We start from the raw sequence: 24271 nt of genomic DNA, 5'->3' as shown, positions 1-24271 counted from the left end.
AAGAATTAATTAATGTTAATTTATATTGAATTTTTTTATTTTATTGTTAAATTTTTTAAATATTCAGTTTTCTATTTTAGTCAACGCTATAATAATAAAATAAAATTTTTAAGTTTTTTTTTATATCGATTAGTTTTAGAGATATTTTAAAAAATGATTAATCCTAGTGATTTAAAAAAAAATTAAAATATGAATAATAATATTAGTTTTCTTGTTGCTGATAAAAAAGGAATAACGTCGCCGACTTCGTAGCGGGACGGACGGCAAATGGCTGAAGAAACCCAAATTTGAACCCCAAAGATCGATACGGTCTACCTCCGACGGCGATCCGTTCGCCGGATTCCGCCTTTGGAGTAGCCGGATTTGAGTCTAGGAAGGAATTCCCGACCAATATAGCAGCGGTGATATCCTCAGTGACCTAGATTTTAGTGGTTTTCATATAGGGACATCTAGAAGTGCAGCATTTGTTCCGGAGATAGTTAATAATCTAAAAGGAGATGATCCTGACAAACTATCAAACGAAACATCTTCTGTTGTTGATAAGACACATATGGATTCTTATTCAAGTGGTCTGCGAAAGTGATACCATGAGCAGTAGCAAATCATAAAACCCAGGGGTTCCAGTTGTAAATACTTCTGTACCTACGAAGCTTGAAAGCACTTTCATTTTTGGGGTCAGTTCCACAAGCAATTCAGATTCAAAAGGCAGTGTTCCAACGAATCACATGAGATCTCTAGGTAATGTGACCAATTGCAAAAGTGGTATTTATGATGAACTTCCTTCGTATTCAGTAAATAGAGTGCGGATAAGTTCTAGTTCAATTGCTTCTAATATTCCTTCATTCACTAGTCTGCATGATTACAAGGACAAGCTGAATTTGCAAAATTATGGTGATCTTGTTGCTTCTCATTGGAGCAACCAAACTGAAGAGAAAGTGAAACACAACATTGCTAATTCTTTCATATTTGGTAATAATAAGTCTGCTTCAATTACCCTTTGTGACAACATGGAGAAACTGAATTTGCAAAATTCTGGTGACCATGTTACTTCTCAAATGAAGAACCAAGCTGATGACTGTGGGAAGCTTAGGGGGTGTTTGGTACGCGCATTTTCCATTTTCATTTTCTGGAAAACGCGCGTTTTCTGGAAAATGGTGTTTGATTTGCGTTTTCTGAGCGCGTTTTCTAAAAAATTGGCTATCGTTTTCTAGAAAAACAGAGAATGACAAAAAGTCGTTTTCTGTTTTCTAGAAAACGCGCGTTTTCCAAAAAATGAAAATGAAAACGATGCAAACCAAACGCACCCTTAATTCTGCTAATTTATTTCTTTTTGGTAATAACAAGGGTGCTCCTAGTTCCTCTGCTGGTAGTCATGTCAATGCATTGGCTGAGAAGATTGATACAGTGACTATTCAGAGTCCTGTGAATGTGCTGTCAGAGAAGATTAATAAAGTGAGTATTCAGAGTATGCAAGCATCACAATCTAGTGAGGCTCTCTTCAATATCATGAGCACGCGAGAACAAGTAGGGATGCCACACATGGAATTTAGGAGCTCAAGAACTACAGGTGACATGTTGAAAGAGAATTTGTTTTCTGGACCACGTAAAAGCGCGCCATTTAGTGGAAAGAAGGCAGAATCTAAGGCTTCCTGAATGAGAAAAAGAAATGGTAAACTAAATAATCTCAGTCCACAACACCAAACCTTTGCTCAAACATTTCTCTTTGCATCAAATATTAATTAAATAATAAGGTCTATAGGCAAATATTCTTAATGAAATTTTTAGGAAATTTTAGAATTTTCTTAGATTTAATTAGAGCTCGTATGACGTGTTTTGAGGGGATGAGTTTATAGGCTTTGGAAAAACCTGTTTAGAAATACCCTAAGATGAGAGTTGATTAAGGAAGTAACCTAGACTTTAATAAAGGAAAACCTAAGTTTTATTTATTTCCTTTTTCTTCTTTTTCTTTTCTTATTTTTTTTACCGTGCCCTAATCTTCTTCCTCGCCGTTTCCTTCCCCGACTCTTCTCTCGCGACGCCGCCCGAATCCCCTTCCGAGCTGCACGCCGCCGTCAACATCTCTCCTCTTCTCACCACCGGCTAAGATTCTTCCTCCCTCGGAGTTACTTTCGGCCAAGGAGAGATTCTGTGTCGAGCCTCCACCCTTCTTCTCGACATGTTTAACTCAGATGGGTGGTTAATCAATGATCGTACATCGATTAGAGTTTTTCCCTAACTAGTTTTGGGGATTTATTTAGCTAATTAATTCAAAGGAACTTAGCTAAATAAAATACTTTGATGCAGGACTCTGATTCGAGACGGAAGTCTCGACATGGGATCTATCTGGTCACGATCTCCATTTTTTTAGGCGGGTACCTTGACTTATCTCTTTTGATAATGTCATTTTGATATGCTTAGTAGGTTATAGCATCTAGTAATGATTATGTTTATTATTGCTTTGGTATGTCACTACATGATACCTGTTACATACTTTTATATGTTCTGCATTTATGTTTTATACCCTCTTGATTATTTCATAGAGGTAGGATATACCATGATTTATTGTGTACAAGACTAGTTATATGTCATACCCGACTTGTGTACTTAGATCATTTTTGATCTATTTACCTTTTGATACATACTATATGGAGGTGGATATCGTCAGGATTTACATGCTTAGTGACATGCACCATCTTGCATGATTGCATGCTGAGCGATTGTCAGCTCCATTATTGTTGAGCACATCGCCAGTTACATGGATCTGTACACACAGCTACTCATGGGTTAGTGGTATATCAGGCAGGGTGTGTTGTAGCAGGTTGCTCTGTCAATGACTCCGCTGGTTCGCTCATGGGTAGTGTAGGCTGCAGCGTGATAGTGGCCAGAGATCCCTCTCCTTGACTATGACACAAGAAGATGAGAGCTTAGGCTCCTCCACTATGTTTGGGGTAGGAGGATAGGTGTACTCCGATAGCATCATGTCCACTCGGTCACTCAGGAGCAGTGATGCCAGAGTGCACAGTTGTCATAGCCCTACCAACTCGGTCTCGCTATCGCGTGTGAGATGGCTGACTGGCGTCAGGGGTGACCAGGACATTTTGCATCATATGCATAGATTGCATTTATTGCTTGTGATTGTTGCATATTGGATGCTGCATTTCTGTGGTTGCATATGATTGACATGCATACAGGAGACATTGTGAGTTTGTTCTGACGACCTTTATGTCAAGATAGGAGGTCCTAGTGAGGACAGTTTCTCCTATCTTTTCAGTTTGCATTTCCAGCTATTGTCCAGGAGACTGTACGACATGATGATTATTATTGGTTATATTGTACTATGCATGCCCGTTTGATACCCGCTGAGTGTTGGACTCACCCTGTTACTTTATTTTCCTATTTCAGGTTGAAGCTGTCAAGAGGTTCCAGTCGCTAGTCCCCCACTAGGTGTCGAGATGACTTTCTGGTTTCGGACTTTCTTTGTTGCCTTGTTTTGTTATGTCTACATACTTATGATGTATAATTCTTGTATTTATGGATTTTATATCGTGCTTCGGGTATGATGCTCATGTTTTCTGTTGCGAAGGTTTTCCTCGTTGTAGTGTAGGTATTATTATAAACTGCGTGGTTGTGTAGTCAGCCGGAGGTTGATTTATTATTAACTGTGTGGATTGTTTTATTATTGTATGATATATGTTCCCATGTTAGCCGATGATTGTGAGCCCTGAGGGCTATGTAGTTAAGTTTCAGATTGTCACCCGTACAAGGGAGATGTTACCAAAATTTTCTCTGACAAGGACTTCCCCGGGGTGTGACATCATTGTCGGAAACAAAGACCCAAGGCAAATATCACAACTTGTGATAATAATATGACAATTACCAATACAAAGCTTAATATTATAGGTGGTTTATGCAGTCATAGATAGAGGATTCAGTAATATGAGGCAAAAGCAGTATTACATGATATAAATGTAAACACGTACCAACTTTTGGTCACTTCATAATCAATATCTTAATGGTAATTTTCTTACAAAAATTGGATGTGATAAGATCCCCCGGCTACATTCAAACTCCATATACAAATGATAGAAACATGTAATGTGATGTTCAGATGAAAAACAGAGGTTGCATAATTGGTAGTGCGGATATCTTGTCTAGTCGTATTTCTGTTTGCAGAAAAAGGTCACCGAAATCAACACCCACTCATTATGTTCAAACTAAATGACGGAGTACACATACACAGCTAGGTATCATAAATTCAGAGAGATCGGTTTCAAGTTCCACAAGGTGGTGGGGTAGCTTTGCTGGGGCCACAAGCTGAAAATTATGTTCTATCAAGCTACGAATAGCTATTATTTCTCTAGTGAACAGAAGTCTTTCGCTATTGTTTCTCTAGTGAACAGAAGTCTTCCGCAACAAAAGGTAGCATATTTTACCCAACATTTTCCCCATATATCAAAGGCAAGCTATCTTGTTGACACAATATCATTTTGTAGTTGAGGTAACAACTGGTTCTTTTGCATCAATATGTGGGAATAACAAAATCAGTTACATAAACAACTTCATTCTTAGATATTAATAGCACCTAGTAAGTTGTCATTTTTTCAATTTTCCAGTCAATGAAGGTTACAACAGAAACAGGTCAAGCATCCCTATAAAAGCTTGTGAGAATTATGGTAGATGGACAATAGATGCATTTGAGAAATCAGAAAATGTAGCATAAAGGGAGAGCATTTTTCTACCTTAATTAGGTAATCGACATCTTACACAGAAGAAAGATATGATACAAGCATCAAATATTAGATGAATTTTGGGTATAGAGAAAACCTTGCAAAAATCTATTTCCCTGAAATCTTCTTCAATTTTAGTGCTGTCAGTGAAGACGGCCCCCTATAAATAAAGAAATTGAAAATGACATTCAATATGAACAAATTTACCTCTCATCTAATTGCCACAAAGTAGAATGATATAAAAAAGATCACCTCTAGTATCAACTCGAGATCACCCCATTCCTTGAACTCTAGTAGGGAATCTCCTTGAACGTTGTTATCAAACTTGCCTAGTATTAAAAATATACGTCTCGATACTAGCAAAAAAAAAATCGTAAAAAGATAAAATGTTACATCTTCATTAACAAGCTAAGATAAAATGTATGTGTGTGGCTATGTATATATTATCCAAGAATATTTGATTCATCGTCCTTTCTTTATCAAATTGACAATCGATGATTAAGACATAAAAGATTATCACATGAGGTCTTGAGATCAAAATTTGATGTGTCCGAACATTTCTCCCTCTGTATCTTACCAACTGTATTAATGACTAGTAGTCATCCATGATTTACCTCTTCCATATTGACCTAAGGACAAATTGCCTGAGGCACTAGGAGCGAGTGAATCGCCTTTTACCACACAAGGCAAACATCAAACTCAAATTGTTCAAAATTTCACTATATTTGAAAGGCATCACATTCCATTCTAATACAACTTACAGCTTATTTTATATTTCAAATTTAAGTGCCACACACGTTATGCTGATAAAAACAATGCATGTAGCATGGTTTCAGGCAAGTAAAGAGATAACAAGAGAATTAAATGATGGAAGGAGCATCTCCAGGCATAATTTTGTGCTCTCATTTAGCACTCAGAAAATGAAGACCACACTATCATGGATTCTGGACTTCTGATTCTGCGCTACGATTCCAAGATCCACATCAGATTCCTTATCTCCTGCTCGCTCAATCTCATATAAGTGAAGAAAACCGCATAGTGAAACTGCACTTATTGTGAGAATTGATTAGAACTGGTGAATTAGTTCATCCAAAAAGAACAACGTCCATTAAACAAGTATGTAGAGAGAATTCTGCAATTTGGTATTTTTAAGAAAACAGGAAGAAAATTCAATTATCTCAAACTTACAATTCCATGAGAGATTCATATATCGAGCAAATTGGATTATTAACACAAATGCAGTGTGATTCTTGTGAACCAAGTTCTGTTGTATGAGCAATCACAGTACGTGTAAAATCAAGGAAACCACACCCTCTGAATAAAATAGCCATGTCAAAGAAGTGTCTTTGGCCAAAAGGATCAACAAAATCCTCCAGATACAAAGATGGTGGAAAAGTTTGAGAAGTTGAACATAAACAACAAACATCGGAATTAGGGGAAAGTTAGTGATATCCTTTTGTCAATACAAAATTAGAGAGCAAGCAAATTGACTAAATTCATCTAGACTCAATCAAAAAATTTCAGAGTCAGGTGGATCAGGCAAGCCACACAATCTTAAAATGAATAACTATCTTTATTAGTTAATGATTTGCAACGATGATATAAATCAGTTTTAATCTATCCTATCAAGCAATTGGTGGATGATGCTTACCTGCTGCTCAAAAGCCAAACAGAGCCTCTTTACTTCCTCTTCATAAAATGCTTTGTCCAACATCTGACTTTCTCCGTAGGATATCTTGGCAAAAATGGACTGGTATGGCGGATATTTTTCCATCACACCACGGACCTGAAACAAAAATATAAATGCAATCATGTTTAAGGTGTGCTTGCTTTAAATGAGAGAGAAAGAAAGTGACAATTTATTTCCTTCCAACAAGCTATATTGTCTACACCAAATTAGAGTGGAACTGGAAGGAAGAAAAACCAGCCTTCTTGGTTGACCAACAAATGCCAACTGGTCCTTGACAGATAGGCACGATTTAGTCCCCAACTGAAATTTAGGCTTCTATACTTCTCTCCAATTAAACACAACAAGAATTATTTCTTTCCCAATACCTATTCCTTCGTGCAACTTAAATAACTTCTTTCATCCCTTTCTCTATTCCTTCTATGAGATGACTAACATATTTTTATCCCTAGATCTTTATGAGATGACTAACATTTCAAGAAAGAGCGGATTGGCCTTTTTCGATACTAATACAACTTAGGCAATATGCATCTGAATATGAGTGATTTTGACACTTTTTGGATGAGATGTCACCATTCCCCACCTACATTAAAATGCAACACAATGGTGTAATATAATGCAAAATCAAATTAGATGTCTTGTTTCTTGTTGACAGTGACTGTCAAATGGCAAAGTTGATGAAAAGGAATTAAGGAAGGCTCAACAAGTAATATGTGGTGACTGAGATGAATGGTAAGCTTCTTTTCTAACATATCCTAGCTACCATGGCATTATAGCAATTGATACACTCATTCCCTCTCCTCTTTTGTCACTTAATCTCCCTATAAATAATTGATGCCAGTCAGCGCTATTCACCTATGCTGACCTATACCTTGTGTTGGCACAAGTTGGCATTAGTGCATGGCCATTTGAGTCTGGGACTGAAATTGGTTCCTCAACACTTTGAATTCTGGTCTTCTAGGATAGGTCAGTGTGTTTCATCAAAAAAATGTAATGGATGGTAAGACCAACACAATAATATAGATCAAGTGCTTTTCCTTATAGCTTAAAATAGTATCACAACAAGTCATGTCCTGGGATCTTGTCAATGCCCTATATTATACCCAAGTGGGCATATTGGACTTAGGCAAATCCAGCCGAACTGCCCAATCGAACTTCTGTGGGAGTGTTATAAATAAAAGAAATTAGTTTTTCCTAAAACTCAAACTTTGGAGATAGATTATCTAATTCGACAAGCAATTTAACTATCTTACCTGGTCAATATTCTCACAGATAGCAAGTTCTTCATGGCCATAGGGATATCTGTAAAGAAAAAAAAAATCTATAAGAAAAGTGCAAACAACCAATACAAGCTAAATGATTATATGATAGAAGGGTGAAAACCATACAACAAACCGAAATTAGAATAAAGCTTCCGGCGATCATCTCTAGTCAACTCAGTGCCAATGCTGTAAAACCAAGCCCTCAATTAATGAACAAAAAATCTCATGCTTACAAATTTTTTAATGTGTTGGGTAAACAATACGATGAACATGGTCACCACTTGAATAATCTGAAGTTTAATTTTGGCTCACCTATTTATAGTAATATTGACAGCCCTTTTATCAGCTTCAAATGCAAGAAGATCGGACATGATTTCAGCAGTTGCTCCACCTAGTTTCTGTTTTGACGTAACAGTTTAAGCCAAAAGTAGTAGAACAAACTATCTTTTTCAATCATAGATATTGTGATATGTCATCATTGTTTACCTAACAGAAGTTATAGAAATCTTCAAGGTAGGCCTTGTACAAGGTATTCCTCATGATCTCTATATTCATATCATCCAAATCCTGACAGAGTCAAATAAAGATAAAGCCTTTGCAATTAAACAAGTATATTTTTTCCAATTAACCTGGTGTAGATCAAACTACAGTGATGCTCATACAGCATTTTGAAACTCTTGATATTTTGACACCAGAAAGTGTTTTCAACTGGTAAATTTCTGCCGGATGTCCAAACTCAAAATATCTTTCAGCTTACTACACAGCCACTGGCTACATGTGCGATTCAAACCAGTCGAGAATATCACCAATAGGCAAGCTGGTCATCTCATGGTATGCAAAAGCAAGATTTAACTCCTCCTCTATATGATCAAGCCATTCATACTTCTCCATTGAGGGATCCTTTTCCTTAAGAGCTTGCTTCCACCGAGTCGCTCGTCCATCGTTCTTCAAATATCCCCTCTCATCAATGAAACCCTTCTCCTGAAACAACTCAAATACACTGGCAGATACTGCCTCATCCAAACCAGGGATCCTTTCCGTCAAAAGCGTACGAGTCAATGGGAACTCCAGACACCTGACCTCCTTAACAGATACACCCTTCTTCTTCAACGAAGCCATGTTCTTCTCTATCAGCCTCTTTGCACGCAGGTCTTTAGGCATATGGACAAAGAGAGTGGGAGGATACCCAACTGGAACGCCCATGGAACCAAACACCCCAGCTGAAATCATGAGCGCTATGCTGCTAAAATTCACCTCCTTTGCCAGCGCAGAAACAAAATAACCACCAGATGAAGCTCCCAGAGCTGTGACAGGAAGATTTTGGAGCTCGTGGTTCTCAATCCACGATTGTAGTATCCCTTTAGCAATGCCGACGTCCTTCTCGATAGACCAGCATCTTCCGAGGCTGGAAACAGCGATGACGACGAACCTGCGACCTAGAGCATTGAGGACAATCAGCCTGTCTTCTGGAAGGCCGACGCAGTGCGGGCAATGAGCGGATCGATCCCAGAAATTAGCAGCTCGACAGTTGCAACCGTGAGCTATGAAGACGACGGCCTTGGGGGACTCGGGAATTTGCCATATGACTTCGGTCTTGTTGACGAATTCTGCGGTAGGTTGGGATCGAACAGATGCAACAGCAACAACATGATTCCTTTCGCTCTTCCTATCAGATTGGGTCAGTGACCCGGCCGAACCATTAGAATTCATGGAGGTGGCTAGAAGAATCATGCCGACGAGAAGAAGAGCCAGCAATCCGACAGCAACCGCCCCTCCTCTCCGCTGCGCTCTCAGTGGCTTCTTCGCTCTCTGCGCGAGATTGGGAAGAGTCGCCATGATTTAGGGCAAGATCGAAGCTTTACTGCTGAAGATTGAGCACGGCGGCACGCGATCGTGATGCGAAGAAGCAGAAAAAAAAATTAGCGAAAAAAAAAATTACTGCTGCAGATCGATTGAGATCGAAAGGGATTGTGGCCCACAGCAGCTTTATATGCGCTGGACGAACCCATATGAAAGCCCAAAGCAATCTTAATAATTTACTTTTGTAAATTAGCCCTTTATTTCCATGAATATAAGTCTTCACCCTTGTATTTTGAAATTAAAATAATAATAATAATATCAATAAACTTTAATATATATTGTATGAAAAATTACTTTCATTTATACTAATTCTTTATATTCATAAATTTTTAAAACTTTAATTGACTTACTTTTTAAAGTTCTCTCACATAACATATCGCATAAATATGGTGTGATGTTCAAACGATGCAGAAAACAATGTTCAACTAAATAAAGTGATCAACCAATAAAATTTTTTTCTTTATTCTAAGGAAAAAAAAGTACAATATAATATTTTTTTGGTTTGAAAATAATTAACCATGCGCTAACTTCATTTTCTTTGTTAGTGTTGTTGTAGCTTTCATCTAGTTTTCTGGATTAAATGACATTGTCTCTCCTTTTAAGTCGTAATAACATAGCTTAGCCTTTATATCTCAACAAAGAATAAGTGATTGCTCATCTTTTATGTAGGGATCCGCTCCAAGTAGTGCTTAAACTTTTTTTCTCCATTTACCTTACACATGAGGGAGAAGGATAGTCTGCGTAACAGTAAAATTACTATAATATAAAACAATATATCTTCCTCAGGATCATGCATTGAGGGGAGTTTTGTATACCAGAGTATTTTTTATTTTACCTTACACATAAGAAAGATGAAATTATTAAATTTGACTTAAAACTCTAACTCAATTCCTTTGTTAGGTTTTTGTAGCTCCCACAAGTTAAACGATAGCAAATCCAAAAGATAGGAGTTATGAAAAGATCTAAAATGATTTTATATCATTAGGGATCAAAATCAATCACCTTAGTTAGTCTTATTCCAATATATACCATTGCACTAAATTGACTGATGTGACAGTCAAATGTAATGAGAAGTCAATAGGCACGTCTGGTCAATGATCATTAGAATTTTTTTTTTTTTGCTTTTTATTTAGGAAAAGACAAAAACAATATTAGATTAGACATAATCAAATAAGGCTACATTAGCAATAAAGAAATCACAAAGGCTACATTAGCAACAAACACATCTTTATTCTGTATGTTTGAGTGACTGCTCATAAAATGACGTTATACTTCAATGAAAAAAATAATAAAATTACTACTAATAATAGTCAAATCATACTTCTTGTATATTCAAAAACCACGTAATAGAATTTCTACCCTGGTCATCATGTAGAACAAAAAGCAGAGCTTTAGAGCCGATAAAAGCTTAATTATAATCCAACAAAATAATAATTCATACCAAAATGCTACCACTTATAGATGGTCTTGATAAGTGGGTTTGCGAACTAAACTAGATATATGAGAACTTGATAGAATCCTCAACTTGTAAATGTTGCCATCAGTATCGACCTACAGATAACTAAGTTGTAGTTCAACAATTGATAAATAATAACTTTTATTTTAAATAACAATGTTTGTTGAATGGTCTACCTCATAATGGTTATGAAATTGCTATTCCTCAAAGAGAAAGAAAGATCAACCATGAAAAATATGATGTTTACATTTTCAATGCGCACAAGATATTAGATTTGCCGAAAATAGAAAAGGTAAGAATTTCAGTTATCAACCAATAAAGCAGGTTTAGTTTGCCTAGATTCATAATCTTCAATGAGTTCCTTCTCACGTAGTTGAGTTAAGGCCTCGAAGTATAAATTTTGGAAGAGGCCATTTCCTGTAGGAATCCTTCAACCATACACTACTTCCAAGACCATGTTTAGAAATCAAGTTGTCCCATAGCTAACAATAACTTCTTTAGAGCTACCTCCAAATATCCAATCTTCAAAATCATGGTGAAAGTTGAGTTCATGATTGAACACAGAATGATTTTTTGGAACAATTTTTAATATATGCCATAAACAAAAGCGATGGGATGCATGAGGGAAAGAGATAGTAACCCTTGGGACAATTCAGCACATCAATATGTGAAAATTGTTTTTAGAGAATCCTACAGACTCATCTAGAAATAATGCATTCCCAAATATAACAATTTTCTTATAATGATTCACACCAACAAATATTGCAAAAGGTATATTCATACATGTGGTAAAAAGGTAAAATTGTTCGTCCCAGCGTCTCCACCGCACCCGACCCTAGACCATTAAGAGGGAGGTAAATCACGACAGCCGATAGGGCAAGTGGTGGTGGGATAAGTTACACAGGGTCCGGGGATTTACGCCCCGACAATTCTACGATTCGACCCCACGACCTCATATGACAAGCATATCATCACTTACCATCTCGAATAACCCGTGGGGTCAAGATATGTTCATAGACAACCAAGGTTACGTCCCCAAAGTAGGCAAAATCATTTTTAAACTATCCATCTACCCAGAAGAATTTGGTCAAGCGTTCGTTTTCATCAATTTCTACTGTATAGAAAAATGATGGATCATTAGACTGTTTATTTTTCAGAAAATATAGAACGAACTGTGCATTTCCTTTCTCAAGATACCTAAGCTTTGTAGTGGTCAAAGATGACTGATTCTTCATATATAATTCATTATATTCTGTGCCATGTAACTCCTTTGAATGATTATGATGCATTTGAGATGTTTTAACCCCATAGTAGTAATCTGCTTCAGTAAAATCTGCCCGTTCAATAGGTAATTTCTTTCTATGAAAACACAACATGTGTATCTTATTTGGGCTTGAAAGTGGATGATTATATTCTTCAACAAACTTATTTATTACCCATTCATTACAATGGTTTACTTTGAACTCAATCCGAATCAAACATTTTGTTCTCTCTAATGGTCAAGGTTTCTTAGTTATCTCTTCTACGAGAAAGACGCCCCTTGTGTACACTAAAACCTTTTCTTTTAGCATATGAATTATAGAAATTAAATGCTTCCTCTTCAGAGTGAAAGGTCATACCATACCCACTACCTTCTGTTCTAGCTTGTGAAAGACCATACCCCTAGGGCGTAGCACAGACGGTGGACGTATGATATCTCTGACATAATGGTCAGGAGTCGATTCTCAGGAACTGACGACCTGAGATTTATCCCGTCATGCGCCTATGACCTATGTACCTGCATGAATCTCCCTCCATATCCGTGGGATTAACATTAGGGGAGCTGGTAAAGTAACGGAACTATTTTTTTTAGATAATCAGTTGTCTCAGAAATCTTTTTCTCTAGTGGATCCACGCTTCCAGTATGTTGTTACACATCCATCGACATTCGACACCAATTGTACTTCTTGTCGCACGTCTTTGTCAACTACATGTTGTTTGCAACCATCTACACCAATTTCATTTTCTAAAAAGGCACTAATTCTTTTTGTTAATCTGTTTATTCTATTTGTACCTTCTCCCGATACATCAGAAGCCACACTTCCTTCTAATGACCTATCCATGATCTTTGTGCATTTAATTACTAAGGGTCCATTCTTTGTGCTCCCGATACATCAGAGCTTCCTTCTAATGGCCTATCCTTCCCACTGAACTGTCCATCATTTTAGTAATTAATTACTAAGGGTCCATTCATATGGTGTGTTTACTATTATTTACTAATATTATTGCTGCTCTAGATAGCTAGCTACCTTCAAGACAAAACTCCCACAAGAACCACACATCTTCAACCTAGGGAAATACTCAATAAACTTCAACCATATTTATTAGAGGCGCATGCTTTGGAATTTCAAAAAAGCACAGTGAATATTCATTCAAACATATCTGCAAGAAAACAAAAAAAAAAGAAATAAAATTATCGATCAGTTAAGCTTTGAGCATTTGACAACTAGTAAGCAATTCAGTACATAACAAAAGATAAAACTTAAAGAAACAACTTCACACAAAAGCTAACAAAAGCTAAAATGGGGATGATCGGCGACGGCGGCATCGGCGGGGGGTTGAAGACGGGGGACGACGACGGGGTCGGTAGCGGGGTCGGCGACGGGGACGGGGATGGGTGCGGCGATGGGGACGGAGACGGCGACGGGGACGGGGACGGGTGCGGCGATGGAGACAGCGAAGGCGACGGGGACGGCAGCAGCTGGGTAGGCCGCGTCGTCAGCTTTCCAGGCGGCTGCAGCTTCGCAGCACGCGACGACAGCTTTGTAGCACGCGGCGGCAGCGGCAGCGACAGCTGAGTGGACGCCGAGGTGGCCGACGCCGAGGCGTTCAGCTTCGTAGGCTGTGACGGCGGCGATTGAGTAGGCCTTGGCGGCATTTGCCAAGGCCACAACGCGGCGATCGCGATCGGGATCCATGGTGGATGGTAGGGTTGGAAGAAAAGGGGGTTTAAATAGTTAATAATCAAATCCTCTGTCCCCAAATCTCCCATTCCCCGTGTCCCACACATCGTCTCAGCCCACCATCGATGGCCTCCGGCCGCTGCCCCGATCAATATTATAACTCTTAGAGAAGGTGAACCTAAGGGGATCATCATTGGCACGATCGGCGCCGAAATCCGGTCGGATCAGAGCAGGGGCTTAGATCGACGGTAGAGGAAAATTTGCTCAGATCCGGCCGGATTCCGGCGTCGATCGTGCCGATGGCGACCCCCTTGGGTTCACCTTCCCCAAGGGTTATAGTATTGATCGGGGTAGCAGCCGGAGGCCGCCGGCAGTGGGCTGGGATGATGAATGGGACACGGGGACAGGTGATATTGGGGAAGAGGATTTGAACTCAAATAGTTAAGTGAGATTCAGGGTTTGGAAAGGAATGGAATAATAGAAATTTAAATTGTTTGGTTTAATAATGTTAATTAAATTTAAACTATTAATTAAATTAACAATATATTATTTTTAAAAAAACTTTTAGAAATTATTTTAAAAACATTTTAATAATTCTTTTAAAATCTTTTTAAAAATTCTTTAAAAAATATTTTTAAAACATTTTTTAAATGATTTTGAAAAAAAAAATTTAAAAATTATTTTAAAACCCTTTTAAAAATTCTTTTTAAAATCTTTCAAAATTATTTTAAAACAGTTAAAAATCCTTTTAGAAAATTATTTTAAACATCCTTTAAAGCTTTTAAAACACTTAAGAAAATACTCAACTAAATACAAAATTCAATTAAATAAGATACTTAATTAGATACAAAAGGTAATAAAATATATTTCAAGTTATTAGGAATATGTTTCTAAAAATAGAATATGAAATTAAAACCTAAGGTAATAAAATATATTTCAAATTATTAGGAATATGTTTCTAAAAATAGAATATGGAATTAAAACCTGTAATAAAATATATTTCAAGTTATTAGGAATAGTAAATAAGAAAATAATTATAAAATAACATAGAAATAATTTTGGAGATAAAATATATATAAACCATATAGGAATATTATTATTTTTTAAGAATAAATATGATATTTATTGTATTTGTATTTCCAAACCTCTGACAAACTCAAACAACAGTATTGACAATCATACTTAATCTCAGCTTATAAATTAAATAATAATATTGGAATGGCTAAATTCATTCTCATTCCAGTTTATCAAATCCATTCTCATTCCTATTCCTGCACCCAAACCAAACGCCACCTTAATTTCATTTCTTGAATATTGGTACCGGTAGATATTGAAGTAAAGAATAGCATATAAATAATATAGAAAATCAAAATTGAATATGATGTGGCGAAATTATGCGACTCACATGTGTTCCGCAAGATTAAAGTTTGAACTGATGACTCCCAAATAGTTAACTTAGTCTAAACGAGACTTAAGTTTGACTCGACTCTTTGATTCAGTCTTGGGTCTCAACAACCTCTTCCAGTCTAACTCCTGACCCTGACACGGACAGCAACCTCTATCGATCACGGCTCCTGACCTCGACACAGGTATTTGTTGGATTGTAGAGACGTTAGAGGGGGGAGGTGAATAACGTTTGTCGAAAATCGTAATTTAAAATAGGTTACGCAGCGGAATAAAGAAAGCAAAAGCACACGTTAACACAGGTGATTTTTTTACTTGGTTCAGAGCCTTTGATAACTCCTACTTCAAGGCCCGCGATTGTCGATTGCTTTCGTTGGGTAATCACTATCAATTTGTAAATAGATTACAAAAATTGAGTATAAGAACTGAAAATAAAAATGTTACCGACAAATAGAAAGAAAATTGAAGAAGTCTTCATTCTTCAAACTTTGGTGCAGCCTTTCAGTTGTTGGTGCAACCTTAGGTCAAGGTTGACCTGGTTGACCCGACTCGAGTTGACCTGACTCGAGGTGTATTTTGATGTTTGACGAGAATAGAAAAGTTGTATCTTGATGTTTGACAAGAATACAAACTTGGGAGATTGTGGGTGCAACCTTTGGTCAAGGTTGACCTGGTTGACCCGACTTGAGTTGACCTGATTCGGGTAAAGTCCAAGTATGGAGACTTGGCACGGGAAAAGTCCAAGTATGGAGACTTGGCACGGAAAAGTCCAAGCAGGGAGCTTGGCACGGGAAAAGACCAAGTATGGAGACTTGGCATGGAAAAGTCCAAGCAGGGAGCTTGGCACGGGAAAAGACCAAGTATGGAGACTTGGCATGGAAAAGTCCAAGCAGGGAGCTTGGCACGGGAGAAGTCCAAGTATGGAAGCTTGGCATGGGAAGTCGGAGAGGGCTCGGAAGCTCGTTCTCCGAACTAGGTCAGAGAGGGCTCGGTAGCTCGTTCTCTGGACCGGACGAAGTCGGAGAGGGCTCGGTAGCTCGTTCTCCGGACTATGTCAGAGAGGGCTCGGTAGCTCGTTCTCTGGACTGGACGTAGAAGTCGGAGAGGGCTCGGTAGCTCGTTCTCCAGACTAGGTCAGAGAGGGCTCGGTAGCTCGTTCTCAAGACCAAGAAGGCCTTAGGATTTAGGGATGAGAAGCTCTAAATCCACATGGGCATTGGATCGGTCAGCAGACCGATCCAGTGATACTCAGGTTTATCTAATCGGTCTGGTGACCGATCAGTAACCAAACAGAGGTCACTGTGAGTTATCTGATCGGTCTGTAGACCGATCAGGAAGCCTACTGATCGGTCCACAGACCGATCAGGAAGCGATCAGAAACGAGAACAAGTATGGGGATCGGTCTGGGGACCGATCAGCCTAGGGCCTGATCGGTCCATAGACCGATCAGGAGCCTCCCAAACCGAATAGGGTAGAGCCTGATCGGTCCAGGCCTAGCCGTTGCGACACAGCGGCTAGATTTCTGTGTTGTTCTTTGTCTTCTTCTTCGCAGGTGCAGATATAAATCAGATGCTGAGCGCCTCTACACAAGTTCCTTCTTCCTCACTCTTGCGATCTGAGCTTTGCTGAGCTCCCTATTCCTGAAGCTTCGTGTAAGCTTCCCTCGACTGGGTAATCAGCTGCTGTTGACATCGTGAAGTTGCTGCTTCATCGAACTCCAGTCGACGAGAAGGCAAGCAAAGTGTTTTTACATTTATATTGTTCTTGTTTTCTTTCTCTATTGGTTGTACTCCATTCTTGCTGTTGCAAGAGAGATTGTGGCGAGGTTTCTCCACCCAGAAGGAGTTCATATTAGCCGGTTATCCGGGGTCTCATCCACCGACGGATTGATAGGCTTCGTCCACCTTACGGACACGCCGAGGAGTAGGAGTATCATCTCCGAACCTCGTTACATCATCGTGTTTGAGGTTTGATCTTCTCCACTTTCGTTTCTACATTGTATTTCCGCTGCGCTAACCTAAATTGTAGGAAGAAACGATAATTTGAGGTCGACTATTCACACCCCCCCTCTCTAGTCGCATCCGAAGGTCCTAACAAGTGGTATCAGAGCAAGGTTGCTCTTCGTCGGATTAACACCCGGGGGAGCACAAGCTAGAGAATGGATCTACTTGGAGAAGATATCACGATTCCACCCTTCTACGATCGCGACGACTTCGCGTATTGAAAAGTAAGAATGAAGTATTTTCTTATGACTAACCTAGTGAATTGGAATTGTGTACGAGTAGGTTTTACTCCTCCGGTGGATAAAAAGGGAGAACCTCTCGAGAAGAAGAAGTGGACGAAGGAACAAATCCACCAATCCACAATCAACGACGAGGTAACGAAAATCCTTGAATTTTCATTACCTAATGATATCTTGTGTAAGATAGGTGGATACAACGATGCCAAGGAGTTGTGGAACAACTTGGCTAAGTTCCATGAGGAGAGCTCCAATTCAAGTCATGAAGAGAAGTCAAGTGAGCCAAGTAGCTCACATCATGGAGGTATGAAATTAGAAGTTGAGGGCTACTCAACATCTAAGGAAGAAGAGGAGGAGAGTTCTTCATCAAGATTGGTGCAAGAAGAAGCCTCTACCTCCGGAAGGGATGAAGAAGAGAGCGTATATCCATCCTCAACCCTAGGTAACTCAAGCAACTTAATTTCAAATAAATTACATATAATGTGCTTTGAGTGTAGGGAATATGGGCATTACAAGAGTAAATGTCCAAAGAGGATTAGGAAGATTCCACCGGCGCCAAAGGTCAAGGAAGCCGGAGTCCCGATACGCAAGGGCAAGGAGCACGTGGTGTGCTTCCAATGCAAGCAAAGGGGACATTATAGGAGCCAATGTCCGAGGGGGAGACAACCTCACAAGGACAAGAGACCAAGCACATCTATAGGGGGAGCTAAGGCAAACCCTAAGGTATCCTTTAAGGCACATTATTGCAATTCTAATAAGAAACATGCTAGTAGCTTTATTGCAATTGCCAATGATGATAAGCATGATAACCATAGAAACCGATACATGTGCTTAGGTGCCAAACATGTTAGTCTAGGTAAGGATAATACTAGAAATGCCAACCCTAGAATTAACTCATCTAAGGTTAAGGAAAACCTAGATAGGAATCCCAAAACAACTAGACATATGCCTAGGAATACCTCAAAGAAAAATGACAAAGTAAAACTTGAGGTATTAGAGAAGGAAAATCAAGTCTTGAGGTCAAGACTTGACACCTTAGAAAAGACTCTTAAGAATTTGGAGAAGTCAACTCTAGGGTCTAAGGGTCAAAAGCAAAAGCCCAAGGACATGAGAGGTTTGAGTCACAAACCTAAGTCTCAAGTGGTCAAGCCCACTTACCATAATGTTCCATTCGATTATGGAACAAGACCTAGGGCTAGGAAGACCATCACCAAGGTCACAAGGAGTCACCCTAGAGTTGATCTTGATGAGTCCCAAATGACCAAGGCTTTAAAGCCTAGGAGGGTCATTAGGAGGGTTGCTAGGGAAGTCATCCCTAGTGAATATTTAGTGAACCCAATGAGCTCAAATAGGTTTTGGGTTCCTAGGAGCGTGATTTCATCATGCTAGATGATTTAGGGTGTGCCCACCTTATTTGGATAGGTAGTTAACCTAATCATGGCAAAAGGTGACATTTTAGGAAGTTTCAAGGTATAACCAAGCCTTGAAAATGAAATTAAAAATTATTCCTAAGGTGATTAGAATGTGCCAACCACATTTGAGGAATTTTCTAGGGTCAATCTAATTGGCACATAGTGATCTAAAAATCTTTAGTATATGATTTTAGGTCTATTACACTTAGGAATATAGAATTTATGACAAAATGATCAAAATTATCAAAATGACAACTAAGGCTAGAATTAGGTATTTTCTATACCTTTATATGTTATTTGTCATATATTGTTTGTCATATGCCATGTCATGACATCATATTTAGTTTATTGTCATTTGAAATGTCATGATAATGCATAGGTTAGTTATATGTCATGCCTTATTTAAGTTTCATACTTTATGCCATGACATCATGACATTGGCACATATGTTCACTTATGATATTATTTTATGTCATGTCATCATCTCTTGCATTTATGATCAATTAAATTGATTTAAGGATAAAAACTCAATTTGATATGGAAATCAAATTATTGTCTAGAAAATGCATGAGAACTTAGCTTAAGATGACCTAAACCCATATCTCACATCAAAATTGACTTGGATGTGTTTGATACACCTTAGATGTGTGTGAGATATTAGGATTATGAGTTAGGATCAAGGTGCATAGCTCTTGTACCTAGATGAGCCTAATTCTAAATTGAGGATCATAGGGAAAGCTTGTGTACAAGTCATGTACATTTAGCCCTAAGATTGTGATCCTAAATTGAATGGTTTAAAAACATTTCAAAATTGATTTGAAAAACCTTGATGAATCTTTTCTAGTGATAGCATTCATCATTGAGCAAGTTGATACAAAGATGGATTAACCTTGAACTATTTCAAAGTCTTTCGAACTTTGTATAAAGATTTAAAAATGGAAGTTATTTTCATAGAAAACTATTTTTCCATGATAATATATGTTATGAGGAATGTATCCTCAAAATTTTACAATTTTTGGAATTTTCTGTGATTTTTTAGGGGTTTCTGAATTTCGGGAGAAAAATCAGAAATTCCTATCAGAGCTTTGTGGACCGATCAGAGGGGATGCTGATCGGTCCAGGGAGGTCTGGATCGGTCACTGGACCAATCCAGGGAAGTGTGGATCGGTCTGGTGACCGATCCAGTAAAGGGCTGAGCATGCCAAAATGCTGATTTTCGACTGATTGTCTGAAATTTCAGCTGGAAGTTGGTATTTTAGATTTCTGAAGGATTGAAACTCTCCAAGACATTGTTGGTGCAATGGTCAAGAGGGAGTTGACCTTTAGGGGGAGTTTTACCTATTGGTCAAGCGGGAGTTGACTTTTAGGGGGAGTTTTTACTCGTCAAGATTAGTGATATCGGGATTGTCACTATGTTGATTGTTGTATTTAATATCAAGGGGGAAATTAAGAGTTTCAATGAAAGGTATGAGACTTTCATTAGGAAGAAACTCTTGACCTTGATTCACTCTTTTTGATGTGTGTCAAAAAGGGGGAGAATGTCTAGAGAATGTTCAAGGAAGAACATTGGAATTTGCGGAGAATGCTCAAGGAAGAGCATTGGAGAACTATTGAAAAACCTAAGTTAGGTTATCGGGTTAACCTAATTTGATTATGGTTTTTGTCAAACATCAAAAAGGGGGAGATTGTTGGTGCAACCTTAGGTCAAGGTTGACCTGGTTGACCCGACTCGAGTTGACCTGACTCGAGGTGTATTTTGATGTTTGACGAGAATAGAAAAGTTGTATCTTGATGTTTGACAAGAATACAAACTTGGGAGATTGTGGGTGCAACCTTTGGTCAAAGTTGACCTGGTTGACCCGACTTGAGTTGACCTGATTCAGGTAAAGTCCAAGTATGGAGACTTGGCACGGGAAAAGTCCAAGTATGGAGACTTGGCACGGAAAAGTCCAAGCAGGGAGCTTAGCACGGGAAAAGACCAAGTATGGAGACTTGGCATGGAAAAGTCCAAGCAGGGAGCTTGGCACGGGAGAAGTCCAAGTATGGAAGCTTGGCATGGGAAGTCGGAGAGGGCTCGGAAGCTCGTTCTCCGAACTAGGTCAGAGAGGGCTCGGTAGCTCATTCTCTGGACCGAACGAAGTCGGAGAGGGCTCGGTAGCTCGTTCTCCGGACTATGTCAGAGAGGGCTCGGTAGCTCGTTCTCTGGACCGGACATAGAAGTCGGAGAGGGCTCGGTAGCTCGTTCTCCAGACTAGGTCAGAGAGGGCTCGGTAGCTCGTTCTTAAGACCAGGAAGGCCTTAGGATTTAGGGATGAGAAGCTCTAAATCCACATGGGCATTGGATCGGTCAGCAGACCGATCCAGTGATACTCAGGTTTATCTAATCGGTCTGGTGACCGATCAGTAACCAAACAGAGGTCACTGTGAGTTATCTGATCGGTCTGTAGACCGATCAGGAAGCCTACTGATCGGTCCACAGACCGATCAGGAAGCGATCAGAAACGAGAACAAGTATGGGGATCGGTCTGGGGACCGATCAGCCTAGGGCCTGATCGGTCCACAGACCGATTAGGAGCCTCCCAGACCGAACAGGGTAGAGCCTGATCGGTCCAGGCCTAGCCGTTGCAACACAACGGCTAGATTTCTGTGTTGTTCTTTGTCTTCTTCTTCGCAGGTGCAGATATAAATCAGATGCTGAGCGCCTCTACACAAGTTCCTTCTTCCTCACTCTTGCGATCTGAGCTTTGCTGAGCTCCCTATTCCTGAAGCTTCGTGTAAGCTTCCCTCGACTGGGTGATCAGCTGCTGTTGACATCGTGAAGTTGCTGCTTCATCGAACTCCAGTCGACGAGAAGGCAAGCAAAGTGTTTTTACATTTATATTGTTCTTGTTTTCTTTCTCTATTGGTTGTACTCCATTCTTGCTGTTGCAAGAGAGATTGTGGCGAGCTTTCTTCACCCAGAAGGAGTTCATATTAGCCGGTTATCCGGGGTCTCATCCACCGACGGATTGATAGGCTTCGTCCACCTTACGGACACGCCGAGGAGTAGGAGTATCATCTCCGAACCTCGTTACATCATCGTGTTTGAGGTTTGATCTTCTCCACTTTCGTTTCTACATTGTATTTCCGCTGCGCTAACCTAAATTGTAGGAAGAAACGATAATTTGAGGTCGGCTATTCACACCCCCCCCTCTCTAGCCGCATCCGAAGGTCCTAACATCGGTGTCGTGGGAACCTTTTCGGAGCAGCACTTGAATATGAAAGTTGTAGCAGATGATTGTCTGAAGCTTCTGGTCGAAAGCCCTTACAAAAGCCCATTTCGGGCGTCTGGGACCCCTCCGGTCGCCTGGACTATGCTAACGTGGCGAGCTATCATCGAAACTTCATTCGCGAAGTTTTAACCACCTCTGGGCGTTCGACCCCTCCGGGCGCCTGGACCATTGACGTGCGCTTGGCTAGTCTACGTGCTCCAACTCAGCTCCTAAATAATTATTCTGGTCTGAGCACATGGACCAGCTTCAAACACTCGGATCGCTTGGGTGCCTGTGACACCTGGTGAGCTGGTCCGGGTGCCTGGACCAGTTCTAGGCGCCCATAGTCCAGGTACCCGGGTCACTTCTTATCTCTTTTCTTCCCTGCAATAAAAAGTTAGTTCAGGTGACAAAAAATATATTTATCTTGCAAAATAAAATTAGCACAATACAATAGGATAGTAGTAGTAATTAGATCTTATCTACCCGATACAAGGATCTAGTCAAGGTCTCAACTTAGGTTTCCCAAATGGATCTAAGCTCGACCGACGCCTACAGTTCCTTCAATCGGGAACGCATCCTCACTGGATCTCTCCTTCAGTTGTTTACCTCCACTTACCAACTGTAGTCGCTTGACTTGTCTTTGACCCACCAGGTCTTCCTGCCAGTTGTTAGGTCCACAGACCCAACTGAACTTCGGTCGATTGTCAGGTCCCATAGATCAGGCCGGACTTCTTGCTAGATATAAGGTTTCGTGGACCTATCTGGGCTTCGCACCAGCTATTAGGTCCCGCGGACCTAGCTGGATTTCAGCCTGGTGTCAGGTCCTCCAGACCCATCAACTCCTGCACACTTGGTAAAGAAATTAGACCACAACACATCTAGCGTTAACCTATTTGTTATACATCAAAACCTGATTATCAGTGCAACCTGGACCAATAGTATCTGCCCTGGTTCAATCTTGGTTCTCAGCAAACTGTCTCAGTCTCAACTCCTAATCTTGACGCAAACATTCTCCCTAGTTTCGTCTTAGGTCTGAACGACCCCTCCCTATCTCAAGACCATGTCTCAAGTCCATGTCTCAGGATCACATCTCAAAATCATGTCTTAGGATCACGTCTCGACATCATGTCATAGGATCACGTCTCATGTGCATGTCTCATGATCATGTACCTAATCGACTAAGCAGGCAGATCGGGCGGTGAGACAGAATAGCCAAGTGACAGAGCGATCGAGCGGCAAATCAGTTTAGTGGACAGATTGGTCAAGCGGGCAGAGCAACTAATCGGGTCAAGCCACCAAATGGAAGAGCAACCAAGTGGGCAGTGTGGCCGAGTCAAAGATAGGTTGACTGGTCAGTGTGGTCAACCGGGTAGTGAGACCGAGCAGGCAGATCGATCGACCGGGCAGTGCGGCCGAGTCACAGATCAGGCCGAGTGTCCGACGGGGCAGAGCAATCAATCGGGTAGTGAGGTCGAGCGGGCAGATAGTGTAGGATCGTTGGCAGCCAGCTAGAGGGGGCGTGAATAGCCCCTGCACAAAAATAAAACAAATACCTTTCTCGGTATATAACTTAAATAACATAAACACTTACATAAGAATAAATAAAAGACAAGCCTCTTACAACAGTTGAAGCACACTAATCATAGAGCAAAATAGAACTAGAATGAATCACAAGTGTTTTGTCAACCTCTTGGACCAAGACTGTATTTATAGTTTTGGTCACGGTGCCTAGAAGGGTTCCAGGCGCCTGGAATGGGATAGAACTTTATCCCGAATGCAACGGTCAAAAACCACGTCATTCTAGATAAAACTCGGGTTTCGGGTCCCCAGACTAGTCGGGGCACCCTGACCTGGTCCGGGTGGCCCGAACTGGTCGAGGCGCCTGGACCAGGAAAGTCAATAGTGTTGACTTTTTCCATCTGGGTCTTCTGCTCCGGTTCCGTTCGCTTGGGTGATTTCGACCATCCGGAATAGGGCTCACCCGAACCCAACTTCCGGCATTCTCGAGCAATCTTCTGCTCCGGCTTC

At 40.0% G+C, this 24271-nt stretch overlaps 2 protein-coding genes and 1 pseudogene across 2 annotated transcripts; all 3 read right to left on the bottom strand.

Moving 5' to 3' along the window:
* Nucleotides 1–5447: 5447 nt before the first annotated feature.
* LOC121998762 lies at nucleotides 5448–8304 on the bottom strand (annotated as a pseudogene).
* On the bottom strand, nucleotides 8163–9647 carry LOC121998761. Its single transcript, XM_042553801.1, has one exon. It carries the CDS (start codon nucleotides 9510–9512, stop codon nucleotides 8448–8450), a length of 1065 nt encoding a protein of 354 aa, XP_042409735.1. The 5' UTR covers nucleotides 9513–9647; the 3' UTR covers nucleotides 8163–8447.
* A 3891-nt stretch (nucleotides 9648–13538) lies between these two features.
* LOC121995506 (angiomotin-like) lies at nucleotides 13539–13949 on the bottom strand. The gene has a single exon (XM_042549232.1). The coding sequence runs from the start codon at nucleotides 13947–13949 to the stop codon at nucleotides 13539–13541; it is 411 nt and encodes a 136-aa protein (XP_042405166.1).
* Nucleotides 13950–24271: the final 10322 nt, after the last annotated feature.

This window comes from Zingiber officinale, chromosome 6A (genome assembly GCF_018446385.1).
Source record: "Zingiber officinale cultivar Zhangliang chromosome 6A, Zo_v1.1, whole genome shotgun sequence".
Taxonomy (NCBI): Eukaryota; Viridiplantae; Streptophyta; class Magnoliopsida; order Zingiberales; family Zingiberaceae; genus Zingiber; species Zingiber officinale.
The sequence above is the reverse complement of the archived record's forward strand: the minus strand, read 5'-3'. Positions and strand labels throughout refer to the sequence as shown.

Coding starts and splice junctions, on each gene's coding strand:
- LOC121998761 (XM_042553801.1), bottom strand. CDS start 9,512: ATGGCGACTCTTCCCAATCTCGCGCAGAGAGCGAAGAAGCCACTGAGA.
- LOC121995506 (XM_042549232.1), bottom strand. CDS start 13,949: ATGGATCCCGATCGCGATCGCCGCGTTGTGGCCTTGGCAAATGCCGCC.